At 51.8% G+C, this 21,686-nt stretch overlaps 1 protein-coding gene across 3 annotated transcripts in view; it reads right to left on the bottom strand.

The window, feature by feature from the left end:
• Nucleotides 1-21,686, bottom strand: part of HK1 (hexokinase 1) — a 90,915-nt gene that overhangs the window by 38,047 nt on the left and 31,182 nt on the right. For all 3 annotated transcript variants that reach the window (XM_058672048.1, XM_058672050.1, XM_058672049.1), the window contains one exon: nucleotides 2,643-2,805. In XM_058672048.1, the coding sequence (XP_058528031.1) occupies nucleotides 2,643-2,805 (163 nt within the window). The remainder of the gene's footprint in view (nucleotides 1-2,642; nucleotides 2,806-21,686) is intronic.

Here is a 21,686-nt window from a genome sequence, read left to right as displayed (position 1 = left end):
CCCAGCTACCCGATGTAGACCTCGGTGGGGTTTCTGGCCTCAGGCTTCAGTCTGACCTATCCCTGGCTCTGGGGGGCGTTGGGGGAATGAACCAGGGGATAGATGATCTCTGTGTCACTCTTTCAAATAAATCTTAAAAAAAGGTAAATCATTATGGCAGCCTCTAGCCCAGGTCCTATGTGAAGAGAGAGGCCACGTGACGCGGCTGCGGGTGAGGCATAGCCAGGACAACAGGTGGCCCCAGCCAGAAGCCAGAGGAAGGCTCCAGAGTCTCAGAGAAGGCATGATCCTGAAGAATCCTTGGTCTCAGACTTCCAGCCTCTAGAACTGTGTGATAACATGTTTCTGTTGTTAGATCCACCTGGCTGGTGGCCCTCTGTTACGACAGCCCTGGGACGTTGACCCATGGGAGAGGTACCGGGTGGGAGAAATGAGGTGCCGAGTACAGGAACAGCCAGGCTCTCTGTACAGGGAGGATGGGCCCCTGTAGTGGGGGACTTTGGTTTCACTTCCCTCTCCCCATGCCCTGAGCTCTCAGCACCAGATGGTACCTCCAAAGGGCCCTCAACACCTGCCCTATCCCCCGCATCAAAGATGAGGCTTAGTGCAGGCAGGTGCCCAGGATGCAACCCCACAGGCCTGTCTGTACGAGGTCCACACCTTTTAGAGGACCCCTGTCCTCAGAGAAAGAGCAACAAGAACAGAAAAACCATGTAGCAACTTCACAACAGCTCTCCCCAAGCTGCACGGCACAAGCAGGATGAGTGTCTTAGAACAGGTGCAGGACAGTAGCCGAGGCCAGGGACAAGACGGTTGTGCTGAGACCAACCAGGGCAAGCAGCTTCTCTCCTGCCGGACTATTCAGGCCTTTGGTGTCCGCTGTTGGGGCTCAGAAAGTAAACCTGAGTCCCCAACCTTGTCCTAAGGAATGGGCTACAGTGACCGGTTGCCTTGGCTCACAACAGGAGACTCTCAATCCCATCAGTTGTGTGGCTGCCCGGAAACCAGGCATGTGGGGGTCAGAGTGACCCAAGCCAGACAGACTCTCCCAGGGACTGCCCATACCCACATCCATTCCCCTCCCATTCCTCATCCCATGGCTGGGAGTGGGCACAGAACTACTCTGTGCCCTCTGGTGGCTGGCACTCTTTTCAGGAGTTCTTTAAAAGCTCAAGTCAGGGCCTGGCTTGGTAGCCTAGCAGCTGAAGTCCTAGCCTTGCATGCACCGGGATCCCATATGAGTTCTAATCCCGGCAGCCCTGTATCCAATCCAACTCCCTGCTTATGACTTGGGAAAAGCAATGGAGGAAAACCCAAAGCCTTGGGACCTTACACCCACGTGGGAGACCCAGAGGAGGCTCCTGGCTTTGGATTGGTGCAGCTCTGGCCACTGCAGCCACTTGGGGAATGAATTATTAGATGGAGGATATTCCTCTCTTCCTGTCTCTATAGCTGACTTTCTAATAAAAATATATAAATCTTTAAAAAACAATTTCAAGCTAGGTAACTAGCCCCCAAGGGAAGCCAAAGAGGCAAAGTATCGGGGCCTCGTCAACAAACAACCATCAGAGTATACTCGCTCTGTCCATGTCCGAGTGGCACCCTGGGCTTGGGAGATGGCAGCAGGACCGGGAGAGCTTTCCCCATGGAGGCTACCTGTCCTGCAGGCTGTCCCTGGACCAAGGTTCATAAGTGGCCACTACAGCTGTGGTAGCTCTGCTTGGCATTGGCCGTGCAGGCTGCTTTCAAGGCACTTTAATGAGATATCAATCATTGTTTCCCCCAGCTCCTCCAGGGCAGGGAAGGGACAGCAGGATCATGCAAGGATCTTACTCATGAAGTACACACTCACCACCCCAGGAGAAACAACATTCTCCCAAATGCTATGCCTCCCAAGGAAGCCCAGCCACAGCCTGGAACATAGCTCTCAGAGGATCTCCCGTCAGCAAGTCCCTGGGTCTGTGTGGAGCTGCAGCGGGCACCACACCCACCTCTGCAACCCAGCAGCTGGGGTTGGCTGGGCTCCCACTGCCCCTCTGCAAGGCAGGGACTGATGCCACTCCTGGAGTCGGGGAAGAGGCACAGACATGCCTCCAAGTCGCAGGGAGCAAGCAGACTGAGAGGATTCTTTTTAAATCCTGCCCCGGCTCTCTGTTCAGCATCAATGAAATCTGTTCAAACAGAAACGTGAATCCCCTACTCTGAGCCTAAGGCCTACCTGGCCACCAAGGATGATGACTTATTTAGGTATGGAAGGATAGGGAGACATTGGTACACTAAAGGAGACTTGCTTGAAATGATTGCTTCATTGTTCCAGAGCTGTTCACACTCAGGAGAGAGAAGGGCAACCCAGACAGCAGGTGCGATACCACCAACCCTGCACTGAGTGCCACGAGGCACTACACAGCCGAGCAACCAGGTTATTGCCGTGGTGCAACAACATAAGCGCATGGCATCTGCCAGATGCCCTGCAGACGGACAGTGTCGGATGAGTGCATGGGAGAATGGATGAGTAGATGGGAGACCAAGTGGATAGAACACTAAGTGAAGGAGTGAGTGAGTGAATGAAGAACAGAAGAAAGCTGGAAGAGCTGCCCAGAGCACTCAGCCCTCAGTTCCCCATCTCTGGGTGAGAGACTCACCTGAACCATCAGGAATGGACCTTACAAACGTTGGCAACATCTTCACTGTGGCTGTTGGATTAGAATCCCGGGAGAGGCCATTCTTCATCTCCTTCTTGAAGCGAGCCATGATATCTATCAAGGTCTCATCGGAGAGTCGCATGGCATAGAGGTACTTGTCAATCTGGGGAAAAGGGCAAGAAGCAAGCAGAGTGAGGTAGAGGCACAGGCAGGTCACAGCAGCTCCAGCCAGGCTGGGGAGGAGAGAGCTAGGCAGGTTCCTGCCTGATCAAGGCAGGCCAATTCCTGCGGGCACTGGAGCAGACACTGGCAAAGAATACACGGGAGGTCACGTGACTTCCAGCAGCCATGGTGCCTATAGCAGACTTGGAAAATGCTGGAAGCCCCGGGGCTCCTCATCATCCAAAGGCACTGCACATCTTCATTGTCCTTCCCAGCCTGAAATGATTACATGGAGGGGTCGGAGATGTAGGCAAAGTGCCGCCTGCAGAACCAACATCCCCAATAGGTGCTGTTTAATGTCTGGTCTGCTCCACTTTGGATCCAGCTCCCTGCTGATGCACCTAGGAAACAAGCAGAGCTTGGCCCAAGTCCTTGAGCCCCTGAACACACGGGAGACCCTGAAGAGCCTCCTGGCTGCAGACCAGCCCTGGCCATTACAGCCATTTAGGGAGAGTGAACCAGTGGAGGAAAGATCACCCTGTCTCTCCTCTCTTTGTAACTCTGCCTTTCAAATAAAAAACAAAATAAATCTCTAAAATAAATAAATATATAAAAGAATGAGGACTCCAGGGCCAGACACCTAGGTTTAAATCCCAGTGGATTTTAGTGCAAACTTAAGCCAATAATCGGGCCCATTCACAGGAGCTCGTGATGTCAGATGAGCTACAGCTGAGCTGGGAACACTGCAAGCACTCCACAAGCATCACCTGTTCATGAGCTGGTAAGGCTGGTAAACTTCCATGGGCATGACTTTCAGGAAGGTACAAATGGTAGTCACAAGGCCAGAGCCCTTCAGAGGATGGAGGTCTGGCTCAGAACAGAGAGACCTCAATGCCACCCTCGAGATTGTTGGAAATGACCCCTGGACTCCCACACCCATGTACAGGATCTGTGTGTACCAGGGACTCCAAACAGAACCACACCCAAGCCAACCCAACCTGTTTCTCTTCCTGGATGCCCCATGTTCCTGAAGCTACCAGGCTTCCAACCTTGGGCCTCCTGCATCGCCACTGGCTGTCACAAGCTGCTCTTCACAGTACCTTCCCAATTATTCCCTCTGGAAGCGTCTGCTGTGTATCTGCTTTGCCTGGCACAGGTCTAGACACCTGTCCTCAAGCACTGCTCTTCCACATGCATTGTTAAGTCCTTTCCTCTTACTGGGCCTTCTTTCTACCACTCTGCAGCTTGGAAAGCCCAGAGCCACATGCCTGACCACCAAGTGCTTCAACCACCGCAATGGTTTTCCAGCTTCAGTCTCTCCGCAAACCCACCCTCTCTACTCCAGGTGCATTAACCAAAGTGCAACCTTGATCAACTCATGGCCCTGCTCCCTTGCCCACCCCAATAAGGATGCAGCTACCTCTGCCTGCCACCCTGCCTCTCCCACTGCTGTCACCTCAACCTGAAATGGCCTCCCTTCTCTCCCCGGCCATCCAAATCTCCCCTTCACAGTTTTGATCAAATGTTACCTCCTTCTGACAATGACCAAGCCCATCAGGCTGAGGGAGCTGGTGGACCGTGTCTGCATTCCATTCCCCTGGATCTCCTGGTGCCTGGGTTGACCTCCTGGGTGCCCGACGTGCAGCCCTGCATGCAGCCAGCTCCCAGCACATGGAGAGGCAGATTTATGACCCGGTGAAGCTGGAAAGCCCTGGACGCTGATTTCACTTCTGAACAGTAACTCATGCTCTCTTTTCCAGGTAGCTGAATGTCCCAACTCAAGGACACAAAAAGTCCCTCTGCACATCTTTGTCCTGGCAGCCCCTTCACACTGGCCTCCATGCCTGGTGCTCCCCACCAAGGCCCTGCTGGTCCCTGGCCCTGATTTCAATTGCTATCCCACTACCTTTTCCTCTCTCTTCAGACAAAGACAGGCCGGAAACCACCAAGTGCTAGAATAGAAGCTGCCAGCATCACAATGCGGGGAGGAAAATACGCTGTGTTCCACTCCTGGGACTGGTCACAGGGGACCAGCAGCCCTCAGTCTGGTGGAAGGGCAGTGGTGCAGCAGTCACAGGAACAAGGCTAAGAGTGTGTCCAGGAACAAATTGGAGCTTGCGAGAGTCAAAGCAAGAGAGGGTGGTCTGTGCAATGAGCAGTAAAGAATGCAAAATGCATCAAGCAGAGGCAAGGTGACTACAAGGATGGTCATGAGCTGCAGTTCATGCTGGGCCTAAGCAGCCACACAAGCAGAAACTGAAATGGCTTTGGCCAGAGGTGGATGGCAAGATGGTGCTTCTGAAAGACAAACTGCTTGCAGGGGGCAAGAGCAAAGGGCCAGCAAGACGATCACTGCCCCCAGAGTTGTGCTGCCACCACAGTGTCCAGCCCAGACATGTCTGACAATCACCCTCCCTTCCACCAGTGGCACTGTGAGTGTCAGCCTGCACTTCCCCCTGGGGCAGGAAACACGCAGAACAGACCTCTGGAACCTACCCAACCGCCTGGCACAAAGGAGGAATTCTGATAAAGCCAGAGGCCGGGGTCAGACTTTCTAATTATATGGTGGTTTGTGGCATTATCAAGTGCTTCCACATGCAGCCCGTCATTTCAGCTGCTGGGGTTGGGGAGGCGGGTTTCTTGACCCCCATTCTACGGATGCAGAAACCAAGGCCCCACACAGCAAGGGGCATGAAAGTTTGTACCTTGGGGGTCAAAGGCTCCTCCACAACATCACCCCCATCTCCAGGGGAAACCTGGCTCCCCTACGGTGCAGAGGGAGGGCAGTAAAGTCGTGAGGTTTCCCACCTGCACAGAGAAGCTTCTAGAAAAGGTTTGTGCCAAGTTGAGGGCAGTGCAGCATGCAGACACTGATCAGAGAAGTTTGATTATTTCAGGACATCCCAGAGTCATGAAGTTCAAATGCAAAAGCAAACTGGGGTAACAGAAAACATCTGCCCCACTTTCTGCCACCAGTTTCTATGTGGGGAGGACGTCTCTTGTTTGGATTCATAAGTCACAGTGGGGTTGCAACCTCTCACGGAAGGGCCATGGAAACTGAGGTCAGGACTGGGGTACAACTGGGGCAGAGCTATGGCTGAAGCGGGTTTCTCGGACTTCATATGAATGGGAACAAGGGAGGGAAGCCCCCTCTTCCCTCAGCAGATCCTTGGCAGGCCAGGAAGGTCAGCTGATCCAGCGTGCATGCTCAGCCCATGCTGGACCAGGTGACACCTACCCCACAGACTGCATGGCCCTTTAAGCAGCTGGAACTGATGGAGGAAAGCACGCCCTGAGACACCTGTAGGAAATTCCCTGGGCACCTAGCAGCTGGCCAAGCACTAGGCCTTTACCCTTGGTCAGACCAGCCCTGCTGGCACCCGGCTGGGCCACTCCTGGCCTCCTGGAAAGGGCAGACTGAGAGCAGGAGGTAGTGGAGGAGAGGGCATGAAGGAGGCACTCCTGCATCTCCACACTTCGCAGGAAACTAGCAAGAAAGGCTGGCCAGTCTTTGCAGTTGGGATCCCCCAAGGCCTATTTTGTCCTGGGACTTTTCTAGATCTCTTCCTCTTTTTCTCCCTCCCAGGCCCCTTCTCTCTCTCTCTCTCTCTCTCTCTCTCTCTCTCTCTCTCTCTCTCTGTCTCCCTTCCCCCATTCCCCTCTTTCATCTCCACCAGCCTGTTCCTTACTCAGGAGGTTGTCTGCAAGCCACCGCCATGTTGGGCACATACTGGTGCCCAGAATCCCTCCAGCCCCCTAGCCCAGGCCCACACTAGAGGGTGGGTAGGGCCTAGTACCACACCTACTCTGGGCAGCTTCTACCCCAAACCTCCACCTATAGAACATCTGGAACTCCTGGACCCTTTGCTGCTGTAAGCGGGGCCCTGACATAAGCACAGATGATTCGGGCAGACTGGGAGGAAGCCAGGGCCAGCCACCAGATGCCCCATGGCAGACTGTGCCCTGCCAACTCTTACATGAGACTCATGAGACTCCCTCCCGCACATCCAGGACCTGACCATTTCCATAACCCCCTGAAGGGAGATAGATAGTCCTTCCTGTGCAGTAAGACCAGGCTGGCTGCCCAGGACACTCTTGCCCAAATTTTATCCAGATACTTGTCCTTCTGGGAACCAAGAGCGCCCTGGAGCTCCCAAAGTTGGACCCCAGAGGAGGCAGATCCCTAACCGCAGAGGGAGCAGAGCCTGGCCCAGAGCTTTCTACCCAGGAGGGAACCCAATAGCCTGGCACCAGGCTAACCCCAAACATGTCTGCACCCAAACCCAGGTCCACGTCCTGCTCCCAGGAGTGCACAATTTCAAGTCTAGACATGCCCAGGTGAGCGAGCCAGCCGCAGTAGGAGGTGTTAGAACCATAGGTAACTCCGCAGAAGGGGTTCAGCCATGGAAACCATCACTGTCTCTCTGGTCCATTCCCTCTTTTTTTTTTTTTTTTTTTTTTAAGATTTATTCATTTTATTGCAGCCAGATATACAGAGGAGGAGAGACAGAGAGGAAGATCTTCCATCCTATGATTCACTACCCAAGTGAGCCGCAACAGGCCGATGTGCGCCGATCCGAAGCCGGGAACCTGGAACCTCCTCCGGGTCTCCCACGCGGGTGCAGGGTCCCAATGCATTGGGCCGTCCTCAACTGCTTTCCCAGGCCACAATCAGGGGAGCTGGATGGGAAGTGGAGCTTCCGGGATTAGAACCAGCGCCCATATGGGATCCCGGGGCTTTCAAGGCGAGGACTTTAGCCGCTAGGCTACACCGCTGGGCCCGGTCCACTCCCTCTTGAGGCACGGATAGGGGAGAACAGCAAGTGAGATGGAAGCTGCTGCGCCCAGGACTCTGAAACGAACTTTGCAGAATAAGATGCTGCCTGGACAGACAGAGAGCTGGTGGCAAAAGCCCAGGGACACCAGCTGTAGGGCAGGGCCATGGCCTCAGATCCTGGGTTCTCTCCTAGAAAGGCCAAGGCAAGGCGGGGTCCCCATGTGTTTGTGAGTGTCCTCGGCGGTGGTCAGCACTCCCATTTGTGCATGCCTCTGCTGGCCACACATTGCCCTGTTGCTTATGGGAGCTTTTCCAAAAGCTCATGGAGGTGAAACGAAAAGGTCAGTTTGGGTGCAAAAACGTTTGATAATCCATGCATAGCTTTTCCCCAATATGCACTGTCCATGAGTTTCAGGATGATCCACCTTGTGTGATCCCAATGGTACCTCATGGAAAGACAGCAGGAGCCCACAGATGCTGCATCCCGAGCACAACATAGGTGCTTTGCTGAGTTAGTGCCCACCCTTTCTCACCCTTCCTGCCCCCCACAAGCCAGTACAGCAAGCAGGAAAGATCTCATTACCTGCATTTTAGTAAGAGCGGAAAGCACAAAGCCATGACTCACATGGGATCACAGGGTCTGTAAGTGGCAGTTGAGCCTCAGAGCCAGGCTTCCTAAACCCATCATTCAGGGCTTTTCCTTAGACACGGTCATTATTCCCCCACAGAGTAGGGAGAGCGTGGGATTGTGGACAACCAGGGCCAGGCTCAGGGCTAGAATACACCAGTTCACTACCTGGGTAACTTGATATAAGCCACTCAGCCTGAGTTACGCTTCCCTCACTTGCTAAGATGGAGGCAGTGGTGCCATGAGAAGACCGTCGGGAGGTTCCTAACAACATGCTCCAAACAACAAAGCATTCTGTGTCACCTCCTCCCTTGGCACCCCTGCCTAGTGGCATAACCACCAGCCTCCTATTCTTCTCACCTAAATGCCTAAAACAGCATCTACTGCAAATGCTACTAACCCATTCTGTAGAAAACTAAAAGTAGGCAGCAGGGTGCCAAGCAAGTTGGCAAACCAAAGATTCTAGCAAAACCCCTTCAAGATGCAGATTTATTTTATTAACAACAGCAATATATACTTGCCACCAAAAAAATTCAAGTAATGCACAAACACATAAAAGTAAAAATTAAGTGTTCCCTTCACCCACAGGAGAACATGAGTTAGGATGGGGGTAGAACAGACTGGGCAGGGCTACAACACCTGTGGGCCTCATGTGAGCCAGATCAGGGAAGAACCAGGCTTGGTTGACTGTCTCTACTGGTATAAGCATAAATCAGAATGGGTAAGAGTTGGTTGGCCTTTGCCATAGCATAAGCTGGCAGATGTTGGCACTGGGGGCTAATTCTGTCAAATTGCAGAACCACCTGGAAAGTGCATGATCTGGGAGTGGGCCCAAGAAGGAAATAGTGGGCACCTCCCTCTTGGGTTATCATTCCCACTGGAGAGCATGAAAACCATGACTGGGGCAAACCTGGCTGGACAGAACAGCGCCCACCAGTATGTACGTGGGTTGGTTAGTGGGCCCTGTTGGGTTGAACCAGGCTTCAATGCCCACTGACATGTAGAAGAGCTGAATGGGATGTAGGTCAGACTGGATAAGTCTGCGCTACATACAAGCAAGCACAGGAAGCAGGGCATGGGGCAGGCCTGGTGGGGGTTATTGTGGGCCGCTAAGACTAGGCTGCAGCTCCTACTGGTTTGTGTGAGGGTTGAGTGTGTGGTGGGCAGAATCAGGCTGGACTGCAACACCCTGGAAACAGAACTGACCCAGCAATTGCAGCCACCAGCAGATTAAGGTGATGGACTGTGCCGGGCCCTGTACTGGCAAGCACACACAAGAATCTGGTCTGGGATCACCTCAAAGTTTCTTTGGGGATCTCCCCATTCGAACTGCCAGACTCAGAATCCCAATCATGAAAAGAAGTGCAGGTTCCATGGTCTGCCATGGAGTGCAAATGCCAGAGCCGAGCCTCCTCAGAGGCTCAGACAGAGCAGTGGTCAGCATACCCAAAGCACATGGAGGATATGGCAGTACATTGGAGCTTGCCGAGGATACCTGGCACCACAACAGAGGACAGAACAAATCAATCAACTACCCCAGCCATATGTTGGCAGTGAAAATCTGGGCAAAGGGAGACTCTAAGATGGACTATATCAACCAGTGGATTCTGCAGCAACTTCATTGTACTTGGAATGGCGAGACTGGCAGCAATTCATTACTGTCAAACTATCAAAACCACTTGAGCAAGACCCTCGGAACATGCCCCACATTGAGGACCTGGGAAGGGTGGGAGGCTGGGAGGGGCTTCTCCCTTTATCTCCCCCTTTTCCCCAGATACAGGAAAAAAAAAAGCAATAATGTGGAAACAATAGTCTTACCCACTTTCCTGTAGCCCTTGACCCTTTGTGCCTCAATTAACTATGTAAAGATTGTCAATCTTTAGAAAAGATTGTCAATTTTTTTAAAAAATGAAGTGTTCCTCCCCCAATCTCCTTAAGCAAATTCCTACTATCATAGCTTTATGTGCTAGGGCTATTTTTATACCTAAACACACATACACACACACACATATACACACACAATTAGTTTTTTAATTTTGCTCTTTTTTAAAAATTACATGAGCCAGTGCTATGGCATAGGTTAATAAGCCTCTATCTATGGCATCGGCATCCCATATGAGCACCAGTTTGAGTCCTGGCTGCTCCACGACTGATCCAGGTTCCTGCTAATGTGACTGGGAAAGCAGCAGAAGATGGCCCAAGTGCTTGGGATCCTGCTCTCATGTGGCAGAACTGGAAGAAGTCCTGGCTCCTAGCTTCAGATTGGAAGATTACCCTCCTCTATCTCTATCTCTTTTAAAACAAACAAAATTAACAATTTTAAGTGATTTACAACATAAAAGGTTTCTGGTTTGACTCTGGCAAATGCCCCTCAGATAAGCACTGGAAACTTCACCTAAGATTCCCTCAGGACCCCACCTGCTTTCACGGCAGACACAGAAAGGGCCCCAAAGACACCCGCCTTTGACTCTGGCTCTGCTGGTCTCATGGTGCCTTAGCCTTGCCATGCATCAAGTGGGTCTGTTCTTAGAACTGTGCTCGGAAAAGAATTCCCTTTGCTGCCCAGGGCAGTCTACAGAAGTAGGGTGGACAACATTACTTCCAAGGTCCCAAGGCTGGGAGGTTCCTGCGTGGGCCACAGTGACCCGCTATCCAGTGGGGATCTGGTGGGGCAGGCACCATGCTCGCTCCCCAAACCCTGTACTCCTTCCTCTCAGCCCAGAGAGCCCATATGGGAGCCAAGAGCATGGGAGGCATTAGAGTGAAAGCCGCGTGTCCCAACCCCCACCGCCAGGCCTGCTGAGAGCATGTAGTGCCGGGGAGACACGTGGGAGGCCTTGCTGCCTACTTCCGGAACCAGGCCCGTGACAAGCTGCCTGCCTGTTCTTTTCCTCTCTCACCTAGTCTAAGGAAAGAAGTTCAAAAGCCGCAGCTGGCTAAAAGCCTGGTTCAGTCAGAGACTCCAGATGGCCTGCACCAGCCAGGGCCTCCGGACTCCCCTTTCTGCATGTGGCTTCTTTCAGCTGCCAGGCACCTCAGTGCTGGGTGCCAGCAGGAGAAACAAGTTTCTCCTGTGCTCTTGGCAGCCCATCTCTGAACCGGGAGGAGCAACGTGGGTACAAGCAAGACCTCTGACCTAGGGAGGTCCCCTCAGGATGCCCCCCACCCTATCCAACTGCCAGCCAACAGTAGCCCCAGATCTGTGCCAGAGCTACCACTCGCTGGACTCTCTATCCTCCACCCCCTCTTTCCAACTCACCTTGTCCAGTGCACCTGCCATGATGTGCCCCACCCACACGGTCTGTGCCTCTCCTCAGCATCCCCTTGGCCCCAAGTGTCCACTGCAGATCCAAGGGACACAGCGTGGGAGGTATCTCTCCTGGAGGTTGCAGGAACACGCACATGGTGCAGGCCTCCAGCTAGCTCATGAGTGCCAGTAGGGCAGGGGCCATGTCCTCCAGGGCCCTCTGTGTGCTCCTGGGCTGGGCTGGGCGGGGTGGGAGGCCACTGGTGGGAGGTCTTAGAGGGTTGTTGGCTCAGATAAGGCCAAGGCAGGACTCTTCGCCGAATAGCCCAGCCCTTCTCCCCAGCCTCTCTTTCTCTCTCCTTTTGAATTGTGGCTGAGTCCCAGGCAGTTATTCCTTCTTCCCTCACTTTCCTATGGCAGCCTCCTAATGCATTCAGAAAAATAAACCCCATGCCTGTGAATATCTCCAAAGCAGACAGCCATGTCCCTGGGAATGCACAAACACCATGCTGGGGAGATTGCCCCCATGCCAGCTTCTTTCCTCAGCTCCATCCTGCTGTCCCAGTGGCTCGCTGGTCATGATGTCTGTGCTTGTGAATCTTGGCTGTTTCCATGAACATGGACTACCCAGGTGGCTTATTTACACATCTGAGAACTCACACCAGTCAGGAGGGAGATCCTGATCGCTCATCTATAGACTTGAAAAGCAGACAGAGTTCCCATCCACTGGTTCACTTTCCAAATGACCACAACAGCCAGAGCTGGTCACAACGACTTGAGTCATCACTATGGCCTCCCAGAGTGTGCATTAACAGAGCCAGAACTACTGGCAGGTGTTACCAAATACTTGCTCTGAGTGAGATTCCCACTCTTGATGAGGAAGCTCAGCTTCTAGGATGGAGAACACGAACGCCAAGTCTGCACAACTCGTGAGGACACTTCATCCACACTATCTTACGACAAGGGACCATGGGGTTCTGCAGTTAACCACCCAGCCATCAGAGCAGCTACAGCTGGAACTCCAAACTCAGTCCGTTCCCTTCCCCTACTCCAAGATCCCTCTTACTGGGAGACCAGTGTGAGGCTCTGAAGTCACACTCAGGGTCCTCCTGGTGACCTTGGTACCTACATACAGGAGCTTTCTGGCTGGTAAGCATAGCCCAGCCCTGAACTTGCTAAGAGTACAGGAGGTTCCAGGTCCCTCAAGGGGAACACAGCAGTCCTGGAATGTGGCGGGACAGGAACAACGGGCTGATTCTCTGCCTTCTCCCTGCCCAGGATCTGGGACAGGCAAGCCTCCAGTCTCACAGCTCCTAAAGTCTGGATCCCTGCAGACCAGAGGAAGGAGGGGGGGCTCTGGAGTGCTAGCAGACAGGTCTGCCTTCCCTGTGACAACCCAACCTCCCTCTGTGATCTTGGGCACTCCTCCATGTGCCTGTACCTGTCAGCACAGGCAGTAAGACTGAAAACTGACCCCTTGCCCTCAACTATCAAGGCACAGGAGTCCAGGCCACACGGACATGGGGGTCCCACAGTTCACAGCAAAGGCCAGGCTCACAGTTCTGCTACGTCTTATCCAGAAGACGGCCAATCTGGGATGGCTTACCCCATCTGACAGATAATTGAGGCCAAGAGAGCTGGACGACCCCTCAGCATCATTGTACAAGCTGCAGGGCCTCTAAGAGACTCCAGCCTCCCTGCCTTGCAGGTAAGGAAACTGGGGCCTGAGGATCCACAGGCAGCCACTGCTTTTAATGCAGTGCCCTAGTCCAAACTTCACACAAAGAGAATACAGTGCAAGCCACAAAGAGACTTTCAGTTTTCCAGGGACCAACACTGTGGTGCGGCAAGTTAAACCACTGCCTGCCATACCAAGATCTAGTATGGGCATGGGTTCGGGTCCCAGCTTACTTGCTTCTGAACCAGCTCCAAGTTAGCATGCCTGGAAAAGAAGCAGAAGATGGACCAAGTGCTGGGATCCCTGCCTCAAAAACGTGGAGACCCAGAGAGGGCTCTAGGCTTTGGCCTACGCCAGCCAATGCCACCATCTGGGCAGTGAACCAGTGGATGGAAGACCTCTCTCTTCCATAAGTCTGCCTTTCAGATAAATAATCTTTTAAAAAAATAAATTTTCTAGTCACCACATTAAAAGAAAAAACACAAGAACTTTACTTTAGTATTTTGCTTAATGCTGTATATCCAAACAGCACTTCAACACACAATTAACACTAAACAATTGTAAATGAGCCCTTGCTTTCTCTCCATACCTCAAGGTTGGGAATACCTGTGTGGATTTCACACTTAGCATTTCTGAAATCAGATCTGCCCCCTTTGGATCACACAACAGCCACGTGGGGTTGTGCTGCTCCGGGCACACAGTATCCACTGAGAGGACACTGCATGACAGAACATGCTGCCAGGAGAAGCCCTTTCCTGCACACCTTGGGTTCACAGTTGGAGCCCCAAAACGAGCACCAGACTCACGCAAGAAAAACACAAGGATGCAAGAAGTTCTTCAAGATAAGTCTTCACAGCAAGTGAAGACTTGGAGAAACAGGCCATGACAATGTGGGTGGAAGAGCAGTGGCCTGCGGGAACCTGGCAGGCTTCATCCTTCAAACTCTGTGTCTTAATGTTTGCAGACACACTTTTCGGCAGGTGGGATAGGTGTCGCATCTGCTGCTTCCTTAAATGCCAAGGGGACATCTGGGGGGAGTGACAAGCATCGGTACTTTGGTTCTGAAGCCCCAGATGACAGCTCCAGTAATTGTACATATGAGAAAGACACCCACAGGTGTCAGGGAGGCCCGTCCCCATCCTGGCCTCCATGTTTTCTGCAACCCCCTCCCCTTATAAGATTGCCTCCATTCTCCCCCACCCTCCCTGGGGCTTCAGTAAGAGGCAGGAAGAAGAGATTCCTACCAACTCACCTTCTGGAAGGACCCAAACCCACTAAGCACCTAGCAAAATATCCAGGATCTTGTGGGGAAGTCTGTATCAGTAAGATGGGGTCTCTGCTAAAAACCTAGAGACATCAGGGGAACGAGGTATGGCTGAATCACAAGAGGGAAGGCAGACCCCACATGTCACTCAATGGATGAAACTGATGGCAGCTCACAGCATGACCAGACAGGATGAAGCGAGCATTATAAGGAGCCCTGCCCTCCACTGGCAGGCAGCCCTCTCTAAGATGGGGGCTGCGGGACTAGGGAGAAATCTGAAAACAAGGACAAGGCCCCAGACAAGTCACTGCAAATGACCAACTTCCTTCACAGGCAGAAGGGACTCCTCCAGCACACTGACTGAGGAACTTCAGTATCAAAATCCCAACCATTTGTTCATGGCTCATCACTACTAAGAAACTGTAAGCTTGCAGGCCAAACGGCCTATGTGACCTTTAGCACTGATAGGCCCCAATTCTCATGAATCAAGGCCCACCCAAGTCTGGTTATTTCACTGGTGACTTCAAGTAATTAAGTGGGTGATTATCTTAGTTGCTGGAGGCATGGGCTGTCCAGCCAAGATAGGTAGGGAATGTGTGGTATTTCCCCTCACCTTGCAGGCTATTGTGAACTGCCCCTTTTCAAGCTATTATGGATTGCCCCTATAAAGACCCTGCTGAATGTGCTGTTCGGGGCCACACTCCAGTAAAGGGTGTTGGTCCCGGCAGGTCAGCCAGTCAGTCTGCCAGCTGCCTACTCTCAACCAAGAACCCAAACTTGGACATGCCAAGCATCCTTGTGCATGTGGATTGACTAGACTCCTGGTGATTTCTGAGGATCTCAATCTGGGCACAACATGACCACCTGTGACCTCAGTGGATGGGCAAGCAGCAGGCAGAGCGCTCGTATGGGGCAGGAATAAGTCACTGAGGACCCAGGGGCCAGGGGCGAGGGATCCTCAAGTTGGCTCAGTCAGCCCCATCATTTCCCCCCACAGACAGACAGACAAACATACATAAAAGCCTCCCCATTCAAACCTGCTTCCCCACCCACATTAGCAAACCAGACAATCATTGTGGGATGATGGAAAAGAACGAGGTGCAAGTTTCTGGTCCCCATTACTCAAGAGCTATGAGGTGTCCCCTGCCAGTCACTTCACCCCTGTGACGTCTGAGAGGATGGCTTCCTAGAGTGATACCCAGGAGATACGACAGCATTATTCCTAAGAATCAATGGGTAAAAATAACCAAATGGATGAACCTGGCACAAAGAAATAGTGGGGTTTTTGTAAGGAGTTATACAAAATATCCCACCCTGGACATGGCACCATTTCCTCTTCCTCACACCTCATGAAATTCGCGCCAGTCTAGCCATCCACCAATCAGATGTAACCTGGCATTCCCACCCCCAATCTTCCAGTCCCTTCCCCAACCCTGCCCACTCACCAATCATCCCTAAGCATTCACCTGCAGGCACCAATCCCCTGGGGCCTGCCCTCAATCCCTCCCAATCCCCGCCCCCCACACCTTGCAGAAAAAAAGACCCCAGATGTGTCTCTGCCTCTCCTTCCGGCCTCCCTTCCCCTTTTCCTGCTGATCTCCACCACCACCTTCCCCACCACCACCCTGGTTCCTGCCTGGCTGGAATAAACCTCCTAAGATACCTTGTTGCGTCTGGTGTTTTTAGCTCACAGTAAAGAACCAGGTTGCAGGAATTAGCTGCGCGTAATATCATAATATCATATGAACTAGAACTCAAACTGTTTTAAATAACGCATAATAATATCATAACATCATATGAACTAGAACTCAAACTGTTTTAAATAACTAAGTTTTATTATTCAGCCATAAAAAGCAACCAACTGGACCTGGCACAATAGCCTCATGGCTAAATCCTCACCTTGCACCACCAGGATCCCATATGGGTGCTGATTCATGCCCTGGATGTTCCACTTGCCATCCAGCTCCCTGCTTGTGGCCTGGAAAAGCAGTCGAGGACGGTCCAACGCCTTGGGACCCTGCATCCACTAGGGAGACCCAGAGAAGTTCCTGGCTTCAGATCAGTGCAACTCCGCTGTTGCAGTTACTTGGGGAGTGAACCGGCAGACAGAAGATCTTTGTCTCTTCCCTCTCTCTATAAATCTGACTTTCCAATAAAAATAAAATAAACCTTAAAAAAAAAAAAAAGACACTAGGGCCCGGCACAGTGGCTTAGCGGCTAAAGTCCTCGCCTTGAACACACCGGGATCCCAGATGGGTGCCAGTTCTCTCGGCAGCTCCACTTCCCATCCAGCTCCCTGCTTGAGGCCTGGGAAAGCAGTCCAGGACAAACCAAAGCTTTGGGATCCTGCACCCGTGTGGGAGACCTGGAAGAGGTTCCTGGCTTCGGATCGGCACAGAACCGGCTGTTGCGCTCACTTGGGGAGTGAGTCATGGGACGGAGGATCTTCCTCTCTCTCTCTCCCCCTCTCTCTGTATATCTGACTTTGTAATAAAAATAAATCAATCTTTTAAAAAAAAAGACACTAAAGTCCATCCAACTTGACCTAGTTTGATTTGTTTAAAAAAAAAGTACAGACACACTATAGCACAGACCCTGAAAACTTCATGCTATAATATCACATTTATAGATTAACAGAAAATGCCCAGAAGAGGTAAATCCTACAAAGGTAAGATTAGTGGCTGCCAGGAGCTAGATGGAGGGAAAGATGGGGAATGGCTCCTACTGGGACAGGATTTCTTTTAGGAGGGTGAAGGAAACATTCTGGAATTTGATAGTTATGAGGGCCTTGTGAACCGGATTAGAAACCTCTGAACTTGAATTGTGCACTTTAAAATAGTGAGTTTATTGCTACGGGAATTACAGCTATTCCGCACGGGCTCAGTCAAACTTGATGGTTCTGGACGCAGACTCCACCATTTCCTATGTGAGTGGCATGGGAAATGGCGGTAGGACCCACCCCCAGGGAGGTGGGGCATAAACAAGCTACAGCCTACAGCACATTCCCAGGCTGTGACAGGTGTGATCGGTGGCACTTTAAAAGGCTGAATACCCCAGGAAGGCACCCTGAAGGTCTCAGCATGGATTTTGTGACCCCAGCAGGCAAGCCCATTTCCTGCTCAGCTCCTATTTGCAGAGGGCTGGGCTGAAGACCTCAGATTTCTGTCTTACCAACTGCAGAAGGCAGCCACCTTCTCCTTTTACGGAAGGTAATCTGGGAGAGACTGCTGCCTGCAGTGATCTCTGGAAGGGCCAGGCACATTTAGGGAACTGATAAACCCTACCCAGCGGAGCCACCAAGGAAGGGGGAGTGCCAGCCCGAGTGGGAAGCACAAGGAGGAATATTGAATTCTCAGAAAGGTTTAACAGCATCACCCCCACAGCCAGTCAGCCCAAGCCTTCCTCTACGTCTACCCCCATCCCCAGCACTTCATGGACCTCCCCTTACTCTGAGGCAGTCAGCAGAATAAAAAATGCACGGCTGTTCCCATCACTCATCCACTTCACTGCCTATGGACAGCAACAAGAGTCGTTTGATAAGGTAGGTAAGTTAGGAAGTGCACTAATTTTAAACTAAGCTCCACCAAAGTGATGTGAGTGGAACCTGCAAAGGTTTGACCAAACACCAAGGGCTGCTCCTGACAGGAGTGTGAGTGAGGGGCATGATGCTGAAGTACAGCCATGTAAATGCAAATATGTGCAACTCCTCCACCTGCTTATTCCAGCCCAAGGTATGCAGCTTATGGCCAGGGCAGGCTTGCCAAAGGACTTGTTCCAGAGAGAAGTTGTAGTCAATTGAATCGCAAATGTTCATCAGGAGGGTAAATCAGCTGTAGAGTATTTACAAATGAGAGAACACAAATAAAGCAGTTTCAATGAAGTAGCTACATGGGTTCCCCCGCCAAAAAAGATTCAAAACATGTTGAGCTTAAAAAAAAAAAAAGCAAGTTACAGCAGAATGCATAATACAGCACTACTTTATATAAATTCAAAACCATACAAAGTAACATATACTGCATGAATGCAAGCAGAACACTTTTCCAAACCACAAACAGTAATACTCTACTGTTTCTAGATGACACGCCTAAGGAAATAGATATATACAAACCTGCAAGGCAGTGACATTCAGAATAAAGGTCACCTCTTGGGGAGGAAGCAGCAAATGGGATGGATGGGAGGTGGGACTAGCTGAAGCTCCACAGTGTGTGTAACAATTACAATTGTGCCTGTAACTTCTCAAGCCAAGAAGTGGCTACACAGATATGTGTTATGCTCAGCTCAGTCTCATTCATGTGCACAGTACAAAAATTACCTCTTCTATTTGCTGATTTGTGTAGGGAATTTTAAAATTCCACGGTAAACCCAAGTTAAGATGCTTTTTTTTTCCTCTCGAAGGGAAAGAGAAGCAGAGGAAGCAAGCAGAGTCATCTGGAGCCATTCCTGACTTTCCTGTGACCTGGGGAAAACTGCTTATCTCTTCCAGAGGAGCCTCTGTTGGAGGTGTCTAAATGGGGATTAAAACCTCTGTCTCTCTCTGGAGGGGAGGGAGCTTCCGGAAACTCTGAAATACTGCTTCCTGTCCTGACACCCTTGAGGAAGTCTCTGAAAACGCCAATGACTGCCTCTACGCACTTACACGTATGTTAACACATTTGTGTGCATGTGACACTTGTAATAGTTTATCAATTACATACATAACATTACAAACCGATGTCTGCTAGGACACCCACCCAGTGTTGGGAGCATGTGCAGAGACAGCAGATCACTAAAACAAAAAGCAAAATTACATCTGAGTGATTGCCCATTTAATTCCACCTTGCAAAGCATAATATTGCCACTTGTACTGCTCGTGAAAAATGTTATTTCCAGAAGCAAAAACCTATCCATCAGAAAAGTGTACACTCATTTTAAGGATCAGGTCCCAGGCAAACAGCTCTGCACAGGAAGTGGTTTCGTCAGATCCCACAGTTCTGTTTACTGGTCTGGAAGGTAGTAGGCACCTGCCTTGCTAGCTCAAACAGGGCTGCCTAACTTGCATCCCCTCCTGGAATAACTTCAGGAGCCTGGTTTGAGCTGTTCCGGAGTGATTCCCCAGGACACATGAGCGGGTCTCAATGAACTGCCCACATTGCACGGAGCCTGTATATATAGTCACCTATACCCCTTGAGCCCAGGGACCACATCCACATAACAGTTGTCAGTCCCGCCCAATACTTCATACGGAATACACCCAAGAATTTCTACAGAAACAACTGGATTCCTGGGGCAAGGTTTCATTCCAAAAGTCCATCAATCAATGCGCAGATGCCAGCAGTCTGGCCATAACCAAGGACAACTGAACACAGGGGTCTGTGTAGCCAGATTTCCCTGGAGCTCCTCAGGCATGCTCAATGCTAATTCTAGGTCAGGACTCCCTGCATGCAGACACAACCAGAGACGGACCCAGTCACGCCAAATCAGTCTTTTAGGGAAAGAGCTGCCTGTGGTTTCTCCAGAGAACAGCAGGAGCGTGGGAGTAGCGTGCAGCGTGGCCAGATGTGAAGGCACAGCATGGCCACCCAGTTTGCTCAGTGCATCCCCTCACGACATTCCCAAATTATCCACGCAGCCAAAGCAGCGGGGGTTGTCGTGGGCATAAACCCCAGGAGCAGGCACGGAGGTGGGGACAGAGAATACAAAATGCAGTTTCACCAAGCAGTAAGGCTGTCCCTGGCTGCCTGAGCTCTCCCGGGCTGGCAGTGCAACCCTAGAGCAAGAGGTCTGCATCATTTTGCAACTTCCGTTGCTCTCACCCCAACACCTGCTTGGGCAGCTAGAACACCTGCATGCCTTGGATTCCCAAATCTCATAGGCCAAGCTTAAGGACGCCTGGGTTTGGACATTACCCAAATCACACCTGCTTGCTCCCCTAACTTGCAGAGACTATATAAGGTTATGGAAACCCCTAGAGAAAAGCAAATCTTTTGAGAAGCAAGCATCTGCAATACCCTTGTCCTACTCCAGGCTCCTACCAACCAACCAACCCAAGCAGAGGGAGCTGGCAAGAGGCCAGGCCATGAAAGTTGCTGAGAGGTGGCAACATGTGCCTCCAGTTGCCAAGCTAGCAAGCATCTGGGCTTCTGATGAATGGTACCGGTCACAAGAACACACAAGTCCGTGCCTGTCTCTCCTGCAGAAAGCCCTGGAGAGTGGAAGGGAAGCAGGTGTTTGAGGCGTGGCTCAGCCCCATGCCAGGACACCTCTTCCCTGCAGCTGCTAAAGCTGTGCGTGAAGTCTGGAAAACAGCTCTACATGGGGAGTGGGACACCTCAGCCCAGAACCGACTCCAGGAGGCTGCCTGGCTGCCACACCACACAGGCAGCCAAGAGACCCGTGCTTGTTTGTGTCCTCAATAACCAGAAAACTCCACTGCAACACCCACTTTCCCTCCTTCCACCTCCAGGTTACCAGGTCTGTCTCCAGGGCCCCAAAGGCTGAATCATCATGGCCACCCACACCTGGGGGCGGTGGGGGGTGGTGGGCAGGACCCAACCTCATGGGAAGTCCTGGACTTGGAGTCCAGTGCTCCTACCCACCCTTTTCCCATACACCATGCGAGTGTTGGAGGAAGGGCTAGTGTCTAGCAAGCCATGAGGCCTGGGGTAGCGGGGTGTGGCTCCCCCATATCTATGCTCATCAATGGGGAACAGCACAAGCCTCCTGGGGACCATACCACACATTATACCTTGCAGGTCCTGGCAGTACCTGGGTGGCATGCCAAAACCCACATGACATTCAGGAATCTCCTTGGCTAATATTATCTGAAGGAGGCACTGGCCTCAAAATCCTCCACCAGCAAGGTTCTGGGGCCAGAAGAGAAACAGCCTCAGAGTTACAACCTCAGGATGCACATGTGAACTATAAGTCACATCCTTAGCCACCTGCTAGGGAGCAGGTAAGGGGAACATTAACACTAGCGAGCCAGGGTACTGCAATGATGGGGAGCTCTGAACTAACCCCAGACACAGGCCAGCTGATGAGTCAGACATCCCACCCAGGGTAGGGGCAGGCCCAGTCTCAGTCAACTCAGCCTCCGGAGGCCACAACGCCCTGGGCCAGCAGCTCCGCAGGCAGTGGTTCAGGGTGTGGACGCTGCAGGCTCAGGAGGAAGAGCAGGCCTCCCCCTGTATAGTCTGCTTTGGCCAAGGCTAGAGAACTGGCCTGCCTCCTCCCATGGGAAGGACGTCGGGGGCTGTGATGAAACGTGTTGGCACACACGGCTCCAGGTCAGCAGCCAGAAGGGAGAGCA

The sequence above is a fragment of the Ochotona princeps genome, chromosome 13, assembly GCF_030435755.1.
Source record: "Ochotona princeps isolate mOchPri1 chromosome 13, mOchPri1.hap1, whole genome shotgun sequence".
Lineage (NCBI taxonomy): Eukaryota > Metazoa > Chordata > Mammalia > Lagomorpha > Ochotonidae > Ochotona > Ochotona princeps.
This window is presented reverse-complemented; position numbering and strand designations above follow the sequence as displayed.